The sequence below is a fragment of the Crinia signifera genome, chromosome 11, assembly GCF_055691185.1.
Source record: "Crinia signifera chromosome 11, ASM5569118v1, whole genome shotgun sequence".
NCBI lineage: Eukaryota > Metazoa > Chordata > Amphibia > Anura > Myobatrachidae > Crinia > Crinia signifera.
In genome coordinates, this window is record NC_139227.1 from 61,557,576 (window position 1) to 61,575,976 (window position 18,401).

General features: G+C 42.1%; 1 protein-coding gene across 3 annotated transcripts in view; it reads left to right on the forward strand.

The window, feature by feature from the left end:
* LOC146045287 (transmembrane protein 272-like) overlaps positions 1-18,401 on the forward strand; it is a 34,708-nt gene that overhangs the window by 7,134 nt on the left and 9,173 nt on the right. Inside the window, exons 3-5 of one of the 3 annotated variants that reach the window (XM_083164033.1) lie at positions 12,160-12,290; positions 12,727-12,786; positions 17,417-17,593. In XM_083164033.1, coding sequence (XP_083020159.1) covers positions 12,179-12,290; positions 12,727-12,786; positions 17,417-17,593 — 349 coding nt within the window. In that variant the 5' untranslated portion in view covers positions 12,160-12,178. The remainder of the gene's footprint in view (positions 1-12,159; positions 12,291-12,726; positions 12,787-17,416; positions 17,594-18,401) is intronic. The other 2 variants (XM_083164034.1, XM_083164035.1) reach the window with 2 other exon arrangements.

Sequence of the window (18,401 nt, forward strand, 5' to 3'; positions counted from 1 at the left end):
CAGACTGTGGAACGAACATTTACCACAAACGGGACAAATAAGCCAGATCTCATTGTGGATTTCACGCCGAAAGAATTAATACTGAGGCTAAGCAAACTCAAAACAAATAAGTCACCAGGGCCAGATGGGATTCATCCGAGGGTATTAATGGAATTAAGGGATGAACTAGCTACCCCCCTACATTATATCTTTAGCAAGTCACTATCGTCAGGTATAGTACCAAAAGATTGGAGAATAGCAGAGGTAGTGCCAATATTCAAAAAAGGAAAAAAGGAAGATCCCGCTAATTACAGACCCGTTAGTTTAACATCAATTGTGGGTAAACTATTTGAAGGATTTTTAAGGGATAGTATCCAGGAATATTTAGATCATCACCTTCTACTCAGTACTAACCAACATGGGTTCGTGAAAAATCGTTCATGCCAAACTAATCTACTAGGGTTCTATGAAGAGGTTAGCAAAAACCTCGATAATGGAAATGCTGTAGATGTGATTTTCCTAGATTTTGCTAAAGCATTTGATACTGTCCCACACAAGAGATTGATTAATAAAATGGAGAACCTAGGATTGGGTGAAAATATCTGCAGATGGGTAGGGAATTGGCTATGTAATAGAGAACAAAGAGTGGTTGTGAATGGTGCCGTATCAGATATGATACCGGTACTAAGTGGAGTGCCCCAGGGTTCGGTTTTGGGGCCCATTTTGTTTAACATTTTTATTAACGATATTGGGATAGGGTTACTCAGCAATGTATCCATCTTTGCGGACGATACAAAACTTAGCAAAGTCATCAAATCACCAGAAGATGTCACCATGCTTCAAAATGATCTTGCAATTCTAGATGAGTGGGCAAAAAAATGGAAGATGAGGTTCAATGTAGATAAATGTAAGGTTATGCACCTTGGGAGACACAACCAGTGTGCAAGTTACAACCTTAGTGGAGAGGAACTGGGTAATTCCATACTTGAAAAGGATCTAGGAGTCCAAATAGACAGCAATCTAGGATGTAGTGCCCATTGTAATGTAGCTACAAAAAAGGCCAACAAAATTCTGGCATGTATTAAGCGGGGAATGTAAACTAGGGACTCAAGGGTAATTATGCCACTATATAAAGCATTGGTGAGACCTCACCTAGAGTACGGAGTACAGTTCTGGGCCCCACACTATAAAAAGGACATCATAGAATTAGAAAAAGTCCAAAGGCGAGCAACAAAGCTTATTAGGGGAATGGAGAATTTAAGCTACGGGGAGAGATTAAGCAATTTGGGACTATTTACATTAGAAAAGAGACGTTTAAGGGGGGACATGCTCAACATGTACAAGTATATCAAGGGCCAATATAAGGAACTGTCACACACCCTATTTTCTACTAGAAAGGAATCTAGGACGCGAGGGCATGAGTATAGATTAGAAGAAAAAAGATTTCATTCAGCTAGTAGAAAGAATTTCTTTACGGTCAGAACAGTCAAACTCTGGAACTCTCTTCCCAGAGAGGTGGTAACGGCTGGCTCATTAAATGCGTTCAAGGCAAAGTTGGACAAACATTTACTGGAGAAAAACATCCATGGGTACAAATAAGAAATATAATTTGTCTGTAAAATACCAGAACCAACCAAATCAGCAATGGATATCTATACCAGGTTGAACTAGATGGACGCAAGTCTTTTTTCAGCCTTACCTACTATGTAACTATGTAACTATGAACGCATATGCGTACCATTGTACACGGAAGTGATGGTTGTAATGGCATAGTATATCGGCAGAAATTATCACTGACGGACAAAGTCCTTATAATTAATAAATATGTTGGGCACAAAAGAAACACGCCGTTGGTGTAGTTATACATTGTGGACATAACGTGTTTAAAGAGCCTGTAAAATTTACCTTTATATATGTTTTTAACAGAAAAAGACTTTTCTCCCACTTTTTTAACCTTCTTGCCATCACTGAAACCTACAACTGGAGAGAAAAGATATGTCCTTAGTTAGGTGCACCTAGGAGTTAACAATAAAATTTAACCTTTATTAATAGATAATTAAAAGGCTGCGAAAATTAAAAATTAACATACAACATAAATGGGGTAAACACAATTTAAAACTAAGGTGGCAGGCAGAAACTGCTGTTTAAACTATTCAGTCTTTAATTCAATTGCATGTATGTCCTTAACAACGTGGTGTAGGACCACCTTATCCTGGTAGGTCCTCACTCAGGTTGTATGATGTGTAGACACCCAGAAGCGGTGCAACCGACGCAGGCCCACTGGACTTTCTGCGGTATTGCCACACGCTCTAATGGGGTCTTGCGTTCTAGGAGTGGGTGCAAACCTCTTGTGACTCCTAGTTAATAATAATGTGTCCTATAGCTGATGTCGACAATTGGCCCGTCGACTGATTACTGAATAATTTCTATAGATGGTAAGTATTAGAGTTCTGAATGTGTCAATAGTACTCACAAATTCCTCCTAAATTGTATCTGGATATCCTCTTGGTACATGAAGACCGTGAGGAGACGAATTACCAGAGAGGATTGGCGTGACACTGGTACCACGGCTATACTCCCGCACCTTGTGAATAAATAGTGCAGGTGAGGTACTCGATAATGTAACCTGGATACCCCTAGCTGTGTATACACTCCGGGGAAATAAATAACCAGGGAGTACCAATTCTGAGGTGTATAATATATATGTCACTCTCAGAGTGGCATCGTGGTGTCTGGACCAGATGTTACAGGGTGTCCTATACATATATATATTCATAGGACACCCTGTAACATCTGGTCCAGACACCACGATGCCACTCTGAGAGTGACATATATATTATACACCTCAGAATTGGTACTCCCTGGTTATTTATTTCCCCGGAGTGTATACACAGCTAGGGGTATCCAGGTTACATTATCGAGTACCTCACCTGCACTATTTATTCACAAGGTGCGGGAGTATAGCCGTGGTACCAGTGTCACGCCAATCCTCTCTGGTAATTCGTCTCCTCACGGTCTTCATGTACCAAGAGGATATCCAGATACAATTTAGGAGGAATTTGTGAGTACTATTGACACATTCAGAACTCTAATACTTACCATCTATAGAAATTATTCAGTAATCAGTCGACGGGCCAATTGTCGACATCAGCTATAGGACACATTATTATTAACTAGGAGTCACAAGAGGTTTGCACCCACTCCTAGAACGCAAGACCCCATTAGAGCGTGTGGCAATACCGCAGAAAGTCCAGTGGGCCTGCGTCGGTTGCACCGCTTCTGGGTGTCTACACATCATACAACCTGAGTGAGGACCTACCAGGATAAGGTGGTCCTACACCACGTTGTTAAGGACATGCAATTGAATTAAAGACTGAATAGTTTAAACAGCAGTTTCTGCCTGCCACCTTAGTTTTAAATTGTGTTTACCCCATTTATGTTGTATGTTAATTTTTAATTTTCGCAGCCTTTTAATTATCTATTAATAAAGGTTAAATTTTATTGTTAACTCCTAGGTGCACCTAACTAAGGACATATCTTTTCTCTCCAGTTGTTGTTCTCATACCCATGTCCCTAGGTAGCACACCCCTGACTTGCAAATTATTGTTGATCATACATTTGAGGGGTCCTATTGTTCTCTAAATTTTGTCTTGTGCGATTGACAACCAAAACCCCCATCACTGAAACCTGGCTGTCCGCATCTGACACTACCTCCCCTGCTGCCCTCTCTTATGGAGGCCTCTCCACACACTCGGTCAGACCGGATGGCCGCCAGGGTGGAGGAGTGGGCATCCTCCTCTCCCCTAACTGCACCTTCCGTGCCATCCCACCTGAGCCCTCCCTCACATTCTCCTCCTTTGAGGTACACACTATCCGCCTCTTCTACCCCATTCACCTCCTTGTGGCTGTAATCTACCGCCCCCCTGGCCCCTGCTCCCCTTTCCTTGATAACTTTGCTGCGTGGCTTCCACACTTTCTCGCCTCTGACCTCCCCTCTATCATCCTCGGTGACTTTAACATTCCTATTGACATCAATAATGCTGCCTCCTCTAACCTTCTTGACCTTACCACCTCCTTTGGACTTTCTCAATGGACCTCCACCCCCACTCATAATCTCGGACACTCCCTTGACCTAGTCTTCACCCACCATTGTAATCTCTCTGATTTCTCTAATTCTTCCTTCCCACTCTCTGACCACAATCTGCTCTCTTTCACCCTCTCATCCTCCCCTCTCCCCTCATTGCCCAGACCCACAGTCACCAGACGTAACCTCGGGTCTCTTGACCCCACTGTCCTGTCTTCCCTGGAGACTTTCCTCTCTCCTCTCTCAACCATGACTTGCCCCAACCAGGCTGCCTCTTTCTATTACTCTTCTCTCACCTCTGCTCTCGACTCTGTAGCCCCCCTCCACACTGTTCCCCTTCGACGCTCTAAACCACAACCCTGGCACAACAAAATAACTTGTTTCTTGCAAAAATGTGCACGCTCTGCTGAACGCCTCTGGAGGAAATCTCACTCTCTGGAAGACTTCCTCCATTTCAAGTTCATTCTCTCCTCCTACAGCGCTGCTCTCTCCTATACCAAACAATCTTTCTTCAAATCTCTCATCTCTTCCCATTCTTCCAATCCCCGACGTCTCTTTGAAACTTTCAACACTCTACTTCGCCCTGCACCACCCCTCCTCCCTTCATCCCTCACTGCCACTGACTTTGCCTCCTTCTTTCTCTCTAAAATTGAGGTAATCCGACATGATATCTCCTTCCATACCCCCTCTGCTGCCCACCCACCCCAATCATCCTCCCCTACCAACTACCCCACTCTGTCATCCTTCTGCCCTACTACAGCTGAGGAAGTCCACTCCCTCATCTCATCCTCTCCCCCCTCTACCTGTCCCTTGGACCCTCTCCCCTCCTCAGTTCCCTCTCCCCCACTGGCTGCTCCCACCTTGCTCACCTCTTTAACCTATCTCTTTCTACTGGCATCTTTCCCTCACCCTTCAAACACGCTCTGGTCTCGCCTATTCTTAAAAAACCTAACCTGGACCCTTTATCTCCCACAAGCTACTGCCCTATCTCTCTTCTCCCGATTGCCTCTAAAATACTAGAACGGCTGGTTTACAGGCGTCTCACCAGCTACCTGTCTGACCACTCCATCCTAGATCCCCTTCAATCTGGCTTTCGCCCACTTCATTCCACTGAGACTGCCCTAGTGAAAGTCACCAATGACCTGCTGTCAGCCAAATCCAAGGGTCACTTCTACCTGCTTATCCTTTTGGACCTATCTGCTGCCTTTGACACTGTGGATCACCCTCTCCTTCTCCACACACTCCAAAACATTGGCCTCTCTGGCACAGTCTTCAATTGGTTTTCCTCTTACCTCTTCAACCGTTCCTTCTCAGTCTCTGCCTCTGGCTCTACCTCACCACCTTCTATCCTTCCTGTCGGGGTCCCTCAGCGTTCCGTCCTTGGCCCCATTCTGTTCTCTCTGTACACCTCCTCTCTGGGTGCACTCATTAACTCCTTTGGCTTCCAATATCACCTCTACGCAGATGACACCCAAATCTACCTCTCCTCTCCTGATCTGTCCTCCACTGTTTTCTCTCAAGTTTCCAACTGCCTCGCTGCCATCTCTACCTGGATGTCTGAGCGATTTCTGAAGCTGAATATGGACAAAACCGAACTTATTATCTTTCCCCCACCCAGAGCTATGCCCCCTACTAATATCTCTATCACTGTTAACAACACCATCATCTCCCCTGTTCCCCAACTCCGCTGCCTGGGTGTCACTCTTGACTCCTCCCTCTCCTTTGCACCCCACATCCAAACGCTGGCCCATTCTTGCCGGTTCCAGTTACGCAACATTGCTCGCATCAGGCCCTTTCTCTCACAGAGTGCAACTAAGCTGATCATCCACTCATTGGTCATCTCACGGCTTGACTACTGTAATGCTCTTCTCACCGGCCTTGCTCAATCCCAACTAGCTCCTCTCCAATCTGTCCTCAATGCTGCAGCCAGGCTTATCTTCCTCTCCCGCCACTCTAATTCTGCTACTCCCCTTCAACAAAATCTGCACTGGCTTCCATTCCCCTACAGAATCCTCTTCAAACACCTCACACTCACATACAGGGCCATCTCTAATTCCATTGCTCCATATATCTCTAACCTCATCTCCATTCATACACCCTCCCGCCCTCTACGGTCAGCTGACGACTTTCGTCTCTCCTCCACCCTGATCACTGCTTCCCATGCTAGAGTACAGGACTTTGCCCGTGCTGCACCCCTTCAGTGGAACGCACTCCCTCGCTCCATTAGACTCTCCCCGACCTTGCAAAGCTTCAAACGGGCACTGAAAACTCACCTATTCATCAAAGCGTACCCTTCCACTGCATAAACCAGCTGGTTCTCCGACCCCTTGCCTGTTTCCTGTTTACATCCTGCTATCTAACCACCACCCCCTTGCTTGCACCTCTTGTAATCTGTCTGTCTCCCCTTCCTACTAGATTGTAAGCTCCTCCGAGTAGGGCCCTCTTCCCTCCTGTTGTCAAAGCCCACTTCTCTTCACATTTCACTCACAGCTCTCCTTTACTCCAACACTCAGTGACCATCTTCGTCTGCATACTCCTCTCCATCATTGGCCTCAAGCCTCTAGTTGTATGTTGATTTAGTCCTCACTAATTATATCCAAGCTGTAATGTGTATTGATCTGTGGCGCTCTTTATTTGTACTGTATTTTTGTTATTTATTCAATGTTATGCCAAGTTTTGTTTCCCTGTATTGTTCCTTTGTACGGCGCTGCGAAACACTTGTGGCGCCTTATAAATAAAATTATAATAATAATAATAATTCATTACAGTGAAATTTCTATAGGACTGAAGTAAATGAAGTTATATTCGGATTGGAAAATGATAATGGGTGTAAATAATATTAATAATAAAAATTCTGAATAATAAAAAATATTTAAAAAAAAAAATATATATATATATATATATATATATATATATAAAAAAATATATATATAATAAAAATAAAAATAAAAATTGATAAATAATAAAAATAAAAATAATAATAAAAATAGTAATAAAAAAAAAAAAATATATATATATATATATATATAATAAAGGATATATATATTGGTATTCAAGAGAATAATATGTAATATCTCTAGAAGAAGGACAAGTTGTATAATCTGAAATGACTGGGAACATGTATATACATACTAAGATATCTGATGTGATTGGATATATATTCGACTCCATCATAAATTTGTAGAGAGACCGCATGCATGAAGGGGTGTATATATATATATATATATATATATATATATATATATATAATGGGAGAGTTGATTTGTTCTTTTTTGTATTGTTTTGAGTTTTTCTATCATTTATGTATATATAATAAATTATGCAGTACACAAAATACAGAAAAAATGAGTACTCTGAGTACCCCATCTCGAATATACCACTTTTTTCCTTGTCTCTTGTCTTGAATGGGCAGCCGACATGGGGTGCTTTGCCAATTTTAAAGAACGTATAAATAGGAGGCAGACCTATTTTTCACAATGGGACAATCCCAGAGAAAAATAAATTGTTATTGAAAATGATCTTAAAGGAGATTTTGAAAATTTGGAAGATCTGTTGAAACAGGAGACCAGACACTGGCTGGATGGTGTAAATTTACAGAAATACACCAGCCATAAAATGATACCCAGAAGTCTGCGTCTAACAAAACCATCAATCTTCCAAAATGACGAAACCTTCCAAAAAAGATGGCTTTCACTTTTAGACCAATGCTCACTTTCATTAATGGAATTGGTAGTTGAATTTAGATTAAAAAAAGCACAGACTGTAGAAAGTGAGATTGAGACTATAAAGAAAAAGATAGATAAACATATAGGCACAAAATAATATAAAGAAAGAGAGGAAACACTTACAGATAAAATGTTAAAATTTGAAAATTCACTAATGGAAATGAAATGTAAAAAATTTCAAAGAGATCAGGAGGACTACAGAGGGGGCGATATTCGGGTATATAAGAAAAGGACAACACAGTATGAGAAAATAAAAAAACAACCGATATATCCCCAACGTAGAGACTCAACTAGAAACAGAACATTTTCTAATAGATATAATAAACCATCATCCCCGTATCATAGGGACAAAAGGGATCAATATAATACATCAAGTCAGAGAACCACTCCCCTTAACACCATATAGATCCCCAAAACTCAAGGACTCAAGGGGGGATATGGGAGCAAGACCAAAGACAGGATCTAGAGAAACCAATAAGGATAATCCTTCTGAGGTGTTTTTTTTGGACCAGCAAACACACAGGAACACACAGAGAGAATCTCATTGGGACAAGGACTTAATGTTCTGCATATATATCTGCAGATATAAATATCTGCAGATGGGTAGGGAATTGGCTATGTAATAGAGAACAAAGAGTGGTTGTGAATGGTGCTGTATCAGATACAATACCGGTACTAAGTGGAGTGCCCCAGGTTCAGTTTTGGGGCCCATTCTGTTTAACATTTTTATTAACGATATTGGGATAGGGTTACTCAGCAATGTATCCATCTTTGCGGACGATACAAAACTTAGCAAAGTCATCAAATCATCAGAAGATGTCACCATGCTTCAAAATGATCTTGCAATTCTAGATGAGTGGGCAAAAAAATGGAAGATGAGGTTCAATGTAGATAAATGTAAGGTTATGCACCTTGGAAGACACAACCAGTGTGCAAGTTACAACCTTAGCGGAGAGGAACTGGGTAATTCCATACTTGAAAAGGATCTAGGAGTCCAAATAGACAGCAAACTGGGATGTAGTGCCCATTGTAATGTAGCTACAAAAAAGGCCAACAAAATTCTGGCATGTATTAAGAGGGGAATGGAAACTAGGGACTCAAGGGTAATTATGCCACTGTATAAAGCAGGGGCAGAACTCTGGGAGGCAATGGAGTCATCTGCCGCCTGGCTAATGCTCCCAAGGGGGCACCTTGCTAGTTTAAATCAGTTAATTGAAAGCCATTGATATCCCTTCTGTAGCTGAGTTCTGCAATATATCTGTGTTTTCTCTCTCTCTCTCTCTGTGTATAAAACACAGATATTTCAGAACATATTATATAAGGTTGTGTGTGTGCGTGTCTGTGTGTGGAGGGGGGGCACCAATATATATATTGCCTCCGGGCCACTGTGATGAACTTACGCCACTGGTATAAAGCATTGGTGAGACCTCACCTCGAGTACAGAGTGCAGTTCTGGGCCCCACACTATAAAAAGGACATCATAGAATTAGAAAAAATCCAAAGGCGAGCAACAAAGCTTATTAGGGGAATGGAGAATTTAAGCTACGGAGAGAGATTAAGCAATTTGGGACTATTTACATTGGAAAAGAGACGTTTAAGGGGGGACATGCTCAACATGTACAAGTATATCAAGGGCCAATATAAGGAACTGTCACACACCCTCTTTTCTACTAGAAAGGAATCTAGGACACGAGGGCATGAGTATAGATTAGAAGAAAAAAGATTTCATTCAGCTAGTAGAAAGAATTTCTTTACGGTCAGAACAGTCAAACCCTGGAACTCTCTTCCCAGAGAGGTGGTAACGGCTGGCTCATTAAATGCGTTCAAGGCAACATTTACTGGATAAAAACATCCATGGGTACAAATAAGAAATATAATCTGTTTGTAAAATATCAGAACCTACCAAATCAGCAATGGATATCTATACCAGGTTGAACTAGATGGACGCAAGTCTTGTTTCAGCCTTACCTACTATGTAACCTATGTAATATATATATATATATATTTTTATATTATCATCATTATTATTTTTATTATTATTTTTATTTTTATTATTTCTCAATTTTTATTTTTATATATATATATATATATAGGTCTCAGCTCAGTAACAATCAGCGGCACTCCAACGGACTTCAAAACAGCAAACTTTTAATGCACAATAGTGACCAACGTTTCGGGGACAACGCTCCCCGTTTTCAAGGTGTGCAAGACTTGAAAACGGGGAGCGTTGTCCCCGAAACGTTGGTCACTATTGTGCATTAAAAGTTTGCTGTTTTGAAGTCCGTTGGAGTGCCGCTGATTGTTACTGAGCTGAGACCTGCATTTCCCCCTGCCAGAAGGCACCCACGGCAGTTGCACTAGCACCCCGGGAGTGCCAGGCTGACACCTTGTGTATATATATATATATATATTTTTATATATATTTTTTATTTTTTAATATTTTTTATTATTCAGAATTTTTATTATTAATATTATTTACACCTATTATCATTTTCCAATCCGAATATAACTTCATTTACTTCAGTCCTATAGAAACTTCACTGTAATGAATAGGTGGTCTTTTTCTGTTAAAAACATATATAAAGGTAAATTTTACAGGCTCTTTAAACACTTTGGGGGAAATTTACTAAAGGAAATTTGTAAAAAATAGGTGTATTTGTATCCAGAAATACACTTATTTTTGACATTTACAATTCCGAAAATACGGCAATTCGTATTCGTATTGATAGCACATCTATACGAATACGAATTGCCGTATTTTCGGGATAGTAAATGTCAAAAATAAGTGTATTTCTGGATACAAATACACCTATTTTTTACAAATTTTCTTTAGTAAATTTCCCCCTTTATGTCCACAATGTATAACTACACCAAAGGCGTGTTTCTTTTGTGCCCAACATGTTCATTAATTATAAGGACTTTGTCCGTCAGTGATAATCTCTGCCGATATACTATGCCTTTACAACCATCACTTCTGTGTACAATGATACGCATATGCGTTCCACGGAGTGCCGCGGTCAGCCAATCCAAAGCGGCCATTCACTGACATACAAACTCCGTAGGCGGAATCACGTCATTTTTTGGGACGCGCACAGTATGCGTTCCACCAGCCGGAAACTGGGACGCGGCGTGCGTTCCAGCCGGCTCTCACCGTGCGATACCAGCACTTCTAGATCTCCTGTCTTCTAAGGTAACTAGCTCTTACTAATACCATCAATCTAGGTCTGCCTCCTATCTATTAGAGTAACATATAAGTTTAATTTAACCTTATTTTTAAACATACGTTCTAGGATCAATTGGATAACTGTTTAATTATGTAAATGTATACTTCCAGTATGTGGGTATTTAAACCCAACCTACCTACCAAGTGCCATACCTTTGATAAAGTCGTAAGGTTACGACGAAACATGTTAGGCAGCACTTGCTACTTTTAACTTAGACTCTGAAGGCTTTCTGGACACTGCTGTTCACCTCTCCCTGCCCACCCTTGGACCCCCTCATTGCCCCAATACCCGGATTGCTCCCCCCTTGACTTCATCTCTCATCCACTGTGGATCCCCATTTCCGCATACATCGTGAGGACCTTTCCTATACCCAGGAACGAGATCATCCTCCAGCGTGAACTAACCCACTTTGGATTACAAATTTCGCACCATCGTGAGGACCCCCACATCAACTTGGGAACAAGACCATCCTCCAGCGTTATCTTTGCAATCCAGCACGGTATTCTGTTTTCATTACCATCAAAGGGTATAAATCCATTGGATCAAGGAGCCCAATATTTATATGGGAGCAAGATAAAATCAGCAGTGTTCCAGATACATAAGTATAAACCTTCTTTGTCTAAATTTTTATACATACATTATCTTAAATCCTGTCATTGATGTCTTTTTTATTTTTATCTTAATAATAAATTAACTTTGTAATATCCAATTGATCCGTTTCTAGCGCTCCACATCATTTTTCTAGTGTTCTAGACTGGTGACTAATAAATACCATTCAGTGAGCTGGGAGAAACCATGGATTTTTATACATACTTACCTAATTTTATTAAGATGCTCTCTAGGAGAATTGCGGTCTCTGTCTCAGTGTTTGAGGGTGATGTGTGGGATCCGAGGAGCATGTGGGAGGTTTGCAAGAAATGGTAAAACTGTTGCGCTGTCCGCAATTAGCAGGTAATAGGAGTGAAGTTCTTCAATCCTCTTTTCATACAACCGGTGATCTTCCAAATACTTAGCTTAAAACATTCGGCAATGGGAGATTGGTCTGACGGACTTGGTAATGGAAATTCCCATACACAGAACCCAATCTGTGTTATTGACCTGTCTCCCTCGACCTATTTGCATGTAAAGGTTTCTTTTGAATCCACAGCTGGGCACCACGTCCCCAAATGAAAAGGGCTTACCTTGTGTCTATGCCCTATGTGCACATACAGTATGGGTATCTTTGGTCACCAGTCCTGGATACTTTTAAACCACACACGGAAGCTCCAAGGTCCACAGGTAAAAAAGTACTTTATGTTGGCACAATATCGATCCAGATAAAAAATTCGACCAATGAATATACAGATAAAAATAAAAGGTTAAAATAATGTCTCAAGGGATATACTTATCTCCACCACCTCATCTGACCCGGGTATCAAAGAAAAATGGTGGGTCTGCCGTGAAGATGGAAAAATCGGCAAAGGGTCCCTGGACAAAAAAGTTGTTAATTCCTCCTCACCAATGCGTTTCGTGCCATGAAACGCCCTTTTTCAAGGTATGGAGGAAACCTGAAAGGATAGGGTTTATATACCCTCAGACATTACCTTATTACAGGTACATGCATAAAACTGTGGGAGGTTTGACCACCTTTCCAGGGGGCCGGAGGGCCATACAATTTTGGGAAGGTGGGGCAAGTATGGGTTTATATCAATATTTATCTAACTTTGAATTTCAGGTTTCCAGATCCTTTTTTTAACTGTCTGTATTGGGCTAAGCATATCTATGATTGTAATGGGTAAGTGATAAAAATCAGCTGCTCTTTTTATTACTCAATTCTAAGGGGGCCTATGCATGAAGGGCTGTGGTTATGAGCATTCTGAGCGATGTTAGATGGTTCAAAATGCTCAGTATCGCTCAGCACACAGCGATGTGTCAGCGATGTGGGCTAAGCGATCTGTCAGGGCCAGTGTTCTCTGGTAAGAACACTGTCCCTGACTGATTAATATCCAGGACCCCTACACAGCGATGTAGAGGCCTTTTCTGAGCGATATAGTTATATTATGTAACTGCACAGAAAATGGCCTGAAATCGCTATGTGTGTGGGCCCCAAATGTTACTCAATAGCTTCTGTTATATCTGTAAGACACACCATAAAGTCTTAACCCTTTGACTGGCAAGTGATTTTGTCAAAATAGGTGTGAGAATTGTGAAGAAAACATTTTTATTCATCATAATGACCTGTAATGTTTACCTTATATAGGAAATATAATCTTTTTTTACACTTTTTTATTTTAATTTATTTAACCAATGTGAATGACGCTGGCATTTTTAGAGGATATTTTGAACATCTCTGACAGAGATGTTGGCACTCAAATGTTTAAGAGGTGTACACATGGGGCAATTGTTTGATTTTGACTACATTGTCAAATTTGCTTAGAAGTTTTGCCTGAATCATCCCATGTGGACACAGGGGGCGATATTGATGTGCGGCCCTGCAGCATTTCTATAGCCAAGCAAAATACAAACTACAGTGTCTAGTATTTTGACTAGATGCTGCAGTGTCTATTTGACTATACACACAGACTACTGCTGGGGATGGCAGCCAGCTCATCTCTGCTTACTCAAAATCTCCCAGCTATTCCCCCATGTGTACACCCCTTTAGTTTGCCCTACAGAGGAATTTGCACGTTTTCCCCGAAATCGCCAACTTAATGAAATGCAAATTGCGCTACAAATCACACTTTTTGACACAAATTTGCACATTCTGAACGGGCGATTTTTGGTCACACTTCAATTCGCATCCAGATGTTTACCCAATTTTAAATATACAACTCACAAATTTAGTGATATGCAATTTCGGGAAAACGTTACTAAAAATCGCAAAAAAATAGACCAGGTTATGACAGGTGAATTTGGCAGAACCATGCACAGATCATTGAGATCTGTGCATGGTTCTGCCTTAAAAAATGTGTAAAAGTTAAAATAAAGAAAAAATGGCATGGGGGTCTCCCCTCCTCCAAAAATATGGTGGACAAAAAACGTAGGGGTCCGTTGTATTTCTGAAACCAACCCCGGCCTCTGGGATTGGTCCTGGTTCCAAAAATACGGGGACACAAAAAAACTGGGGGCCACAGCCGGGGGACACTTTTTACATAAGGTTCCCTGGCTGTACCATGCGCAACGTGGCTGATCAGCCTTGGATGGGGATCCTGGGGGAGAGGGGACAGAAATGAAGCCTGTGGCTGTCCCCAGTGTCCCTGACCAGTGGACGCCGGGCTGATACACGTAAAAAAAAAACATTGCATTTTACAGGTGAACTACAAGTCCCAGTAGGCCTCCCCGCTTGCTGGGACTTGGCAAACCACAAGTCCCAGCATGCAGGGCATTAATGGGCCCCCTTGGACTTGTAGTCCTCCTGTAAAAAGAATGTTTTGAAAAAACACAGACGCAGAGAAAAGTAAAAGATTATTACACACACACATTCATTTTACACCTCTATACTCACAAATCCAGGCTCCAGTGTTGTCTCTGTTAACTGCAGCAGCTCACCCCGCACTGACTGCGAGATGAGCTGGATTCCTCCATCGCTACTGATGGCTTTTATAGCACTGGCACAGCGCTATAAAAGAGCTAGCCCTGATTGGCTGAAAGCATCTCCATGGAGACGCATATAGCCAACTACGGCTAAATGCTATTAATTAGTTAATTATAAGTATTCTAATTTGCAGTATTTAGTACTTAGGGGGTTATTCAGACATGATCGCTATGGCACGATTTAGCAGTGTCCTGCAATCACCCTGCAATTAGTTAGCCACTTCCCAGTCTGTATTAAATCCAGACCCATGCAATCCTGCAAATCATACGTGATAGAAACATTAGGACCTAGGCCAGAGCTGATGTCACATACCCTCCCTTCAAACGACTGGACACACCACCCAGAGAAAGGCCAGGTGACACCCATTATTACTGTATTCCTGTAAATCCCCTTGCATGTGGCCAGGGATTAAAAAAGGAGCAGGATGTTATCAGGGCCGACTTAACAGCAGTGTGGGCCCCTGGGCAAAGTAATGCACTGGGGCCCTTACCCATTCTCCCCTCCTATGGGTGGGGGGGGGGTGCTATCAGCAGCAGCTTTGATGTCCTACAGGTGGCAGGGGGTGCCCTATCTTCCATTCAACATGTAGGACCTGGAGCAGTAACTTCTGCTAATTACTCCTTTACTGCACAGGTGGTGGGAGGGTGAACACTAACGTGTAAAAGGGGGCACTGAGCTGTATGAAGGGTCCCTTGTAAATGACTTCCAGGGAGGTAGGGGGTGTTTTATACGCAGGGGAGGGTTGGATAATGGAGTGGGCTAATATTCGCCATTTTCCGGTGGAAGGGCAGCTTGTTTGACTGCAGATATCGCTGTTATCTGGAAATAGATTTCTTAGCCTTCAATAGTATAAAAACCTAGAGTCCCAACTTTCAGGAGGTGCTGGGAACTTGGGGATCAGAGATCAGAAGCCAGAGCAATCCATTGACAAAAATATAAAACTGTACAACAGATTTTTGGAGCTGGAGCAGGGACCGGCTGCTGGAAGGCTGATATCTCTGGTTCTGGGTATGATAGAGACAAGCTGCTAGTGTCGACAGAAAGGGGAGAGTCCCAGCTTTTGGAATATACTCTAAGTCAGAGAGAACCTGAGAAATTTGACTGGGAATTGAAATGAACAGGTCAGATGTGGACTGCTTATTTGAAGTTGGATATCTCCAGTTCCCCAGGGCCGATTTTCAAAATTCTGGTATCCCTGGAAAAAGGGGATCCTCAGCTATCAGCATAGGGCCCTTATACAGGAGAAAAAAGAATCAACCTAGGTTGATTTAGGAGCGCTGGTTATGAGCTGTTTGTTCAATGTGAAAAGAAGCAGCTGCCAAAAAGGGAGTAGTCAGCTCCCTAATGGAAAAAAAGGAAAAAGAAAGGAGTTATGGCAGCGCTAAAATTAAAAATGAATTGTTATTCACAAGTGGATCAATTTACAAGATAACAATTTAATGACACAGTATAAACATAAAAATACAATTTATCCAGATATGGTTAAAAAGATAAGCAATGATTACTGATATTGGACTTATCAGTGAATATGACCTGCACTGGACCTGGTATGTGTCCCTTGAGTTCAATCCTTGGGGAACCAATTGACTGGAAAAACCGCTGGAGGAAAGTAAATCCTTGGAAATTGGGGCAATATTCTACCCCGTGCTTGGAAGGAACCTCAACAATGGATGCGGTGTGGGTCCATAAGGTGGTAAAGTTCACCCAGGGTTGGTGGGGCTTAGGTCCAGAGAATGTGGCAGGAATGTCCAAAGTCAAATGTTGCAAGAGTAAGGTCCGCTTGGAGCACCTACGCGTTTCGCTGACCCCTGTCAGCTTTATCAAGGTTACCTTGATAAAGCTGACAGGGGTCAGCGAAACGCGTAGGTGCTCCAAGCGGACCTTACCCTTGCAACATTTGACTTTGGACATTCCTGCCACATTCTCTGGACCTAAGCCCCACCAACCCTGGGTGAACTTTACCACCTTCTGGACCCACACCGCATCCATTGTTGAGGTTCCTTCCAAGCACGGGGTAGAATATTGCCCCAATTTCCAAGGGTTTACTTACCTCCAGCGTTTTTTCCAGTCAATTGGTTCCCCAAGGATTGAACTCAAGGGACACATACCCGGTCCAGTGCAGGTCATATTCACTGATAAGTCCAATATCAGTTATCATTGCTTATCTTTTTAACCATATCCGGATAAATTGTATTTTTATGTTTATACTGTGTCATTAAATTATCTTGTAAATTGATCCACTTGTGAATAACAATCCATTTTTAATTTTAGCGCTGCCATAACTCCTTTCTTTTTCCTTTTAGGGCCCTCATACACCTGGGGCCCCTGGGAAAGTGCCCATTAAGCCCATATGAAAAGACAGCCCTGGATGTTATCAGAGCATGGCCTCGTGCTTGTACAGTCATCCGATAATTCCTTGCACTGTGAATTTGCAGTCGTGCAATCAGATCTGAATAACTCCCTTTCTATGTGCACATGTAGCCTTGTCACTTGCTTAGCTTCAGCTGCTGCCCAGCCATGCCTCCTTCCCCCGGCTGTGTGCGGCGTGACCTGGCTAACGTCACACCGTACAGTTGGGTTGCTGGGGGCAGGGCTGGATAGCAGATGGAGTGCTCAGTGTCGTTGCCCGGGCCCATGAATCACAGTGGTTTTTTTTAGGGAGCTCTCCCCAAAAAACTTGCCCAGTGGGGAGCGCTCCCTAAAAAAAAAACACCACCAAGGGGTTAAAAGAGTTTGCTTTTGCAAACCAACCAGAATCACCCCCTATGTACAGTAGAATTTTACTTTGAATATTTTCTGCCTCCTAACCAAGTACCTTTCTCATTTGCAGGAGCCATATATAAAAATGACTGTCCCCTCCAGCCCTATATACCTATCTTTCTGTTGGTGAATGGCATCACTTACTTGGTTGTTATTTTCTTAATATTTCTGAGAGCTGTGTTAGAGATGTTTAGCCTTGTTCTTGAAGCTACAATTGGAACATTCAGCTTTCTATGGTATATAGCAGGTAGGTGTTTAACACATATCGTGCATAGCATGACTGAAATACAATTGAATTGTGTTCAACAGTTAAAATCTGAATGTAGTTATTTTGGAAGACAATATTTATAATATAGAAATAGAATTATCCAATCCATTTATTTTCTCAGTAATAACTGGTTGTTGGCTATAGCGCTCTAGACCCTGGTGTGCGGGGGCAGCTTGACTGAGTTGTCCGTGCTCAAAGTAGGGATAATTTATTTGGTTGTAGTCAAGTACTCACCCTGTGACTGATATTATGTTAGCTGATGTGGTGAAAGTTTTAAGAAGACTAGTGAGAGAGTGGTTATTTCAAATCAGCAGTGTTTATTAGATAAATATACAGTGGGAAGTATAAAACACACTATTGTTTGTTGGTTAGTGTCTGCAAAGTCAATAGTCTTGTAATGAGCCTCATGGGAATGAGGAAGCCAGCAGTTTCCTTTTTACCATAAGTCTTTGCCGACTTGTGTCTCATTTAGTGCGGGTATGTCTCTATATTGCGGCCTGAATGAGCCTGGCAGATTTTGTGGATACTGCGGGGTGTAAGAGTACCAGCAGGCCTCTTTTAAACCATAAGCCCTCCGGGGTTTATGTCTCAAACAGGTGCAGGGTACTGGGTGGGACAGACAGAATTTGCTCGTGGACGGTGGAGTGGTAAAAAGTTCCAGCTGAGTGTCAAACCTTGTGTCCAGCAGGGGGGGGGGGGGGGTGAGGCGGGTGCTCGGGTAGTGGTGGAATAAGGAGCGGCGTCCCACTCACTTACTTCTTACCTGGTAGAACCTAGGCTATTATAT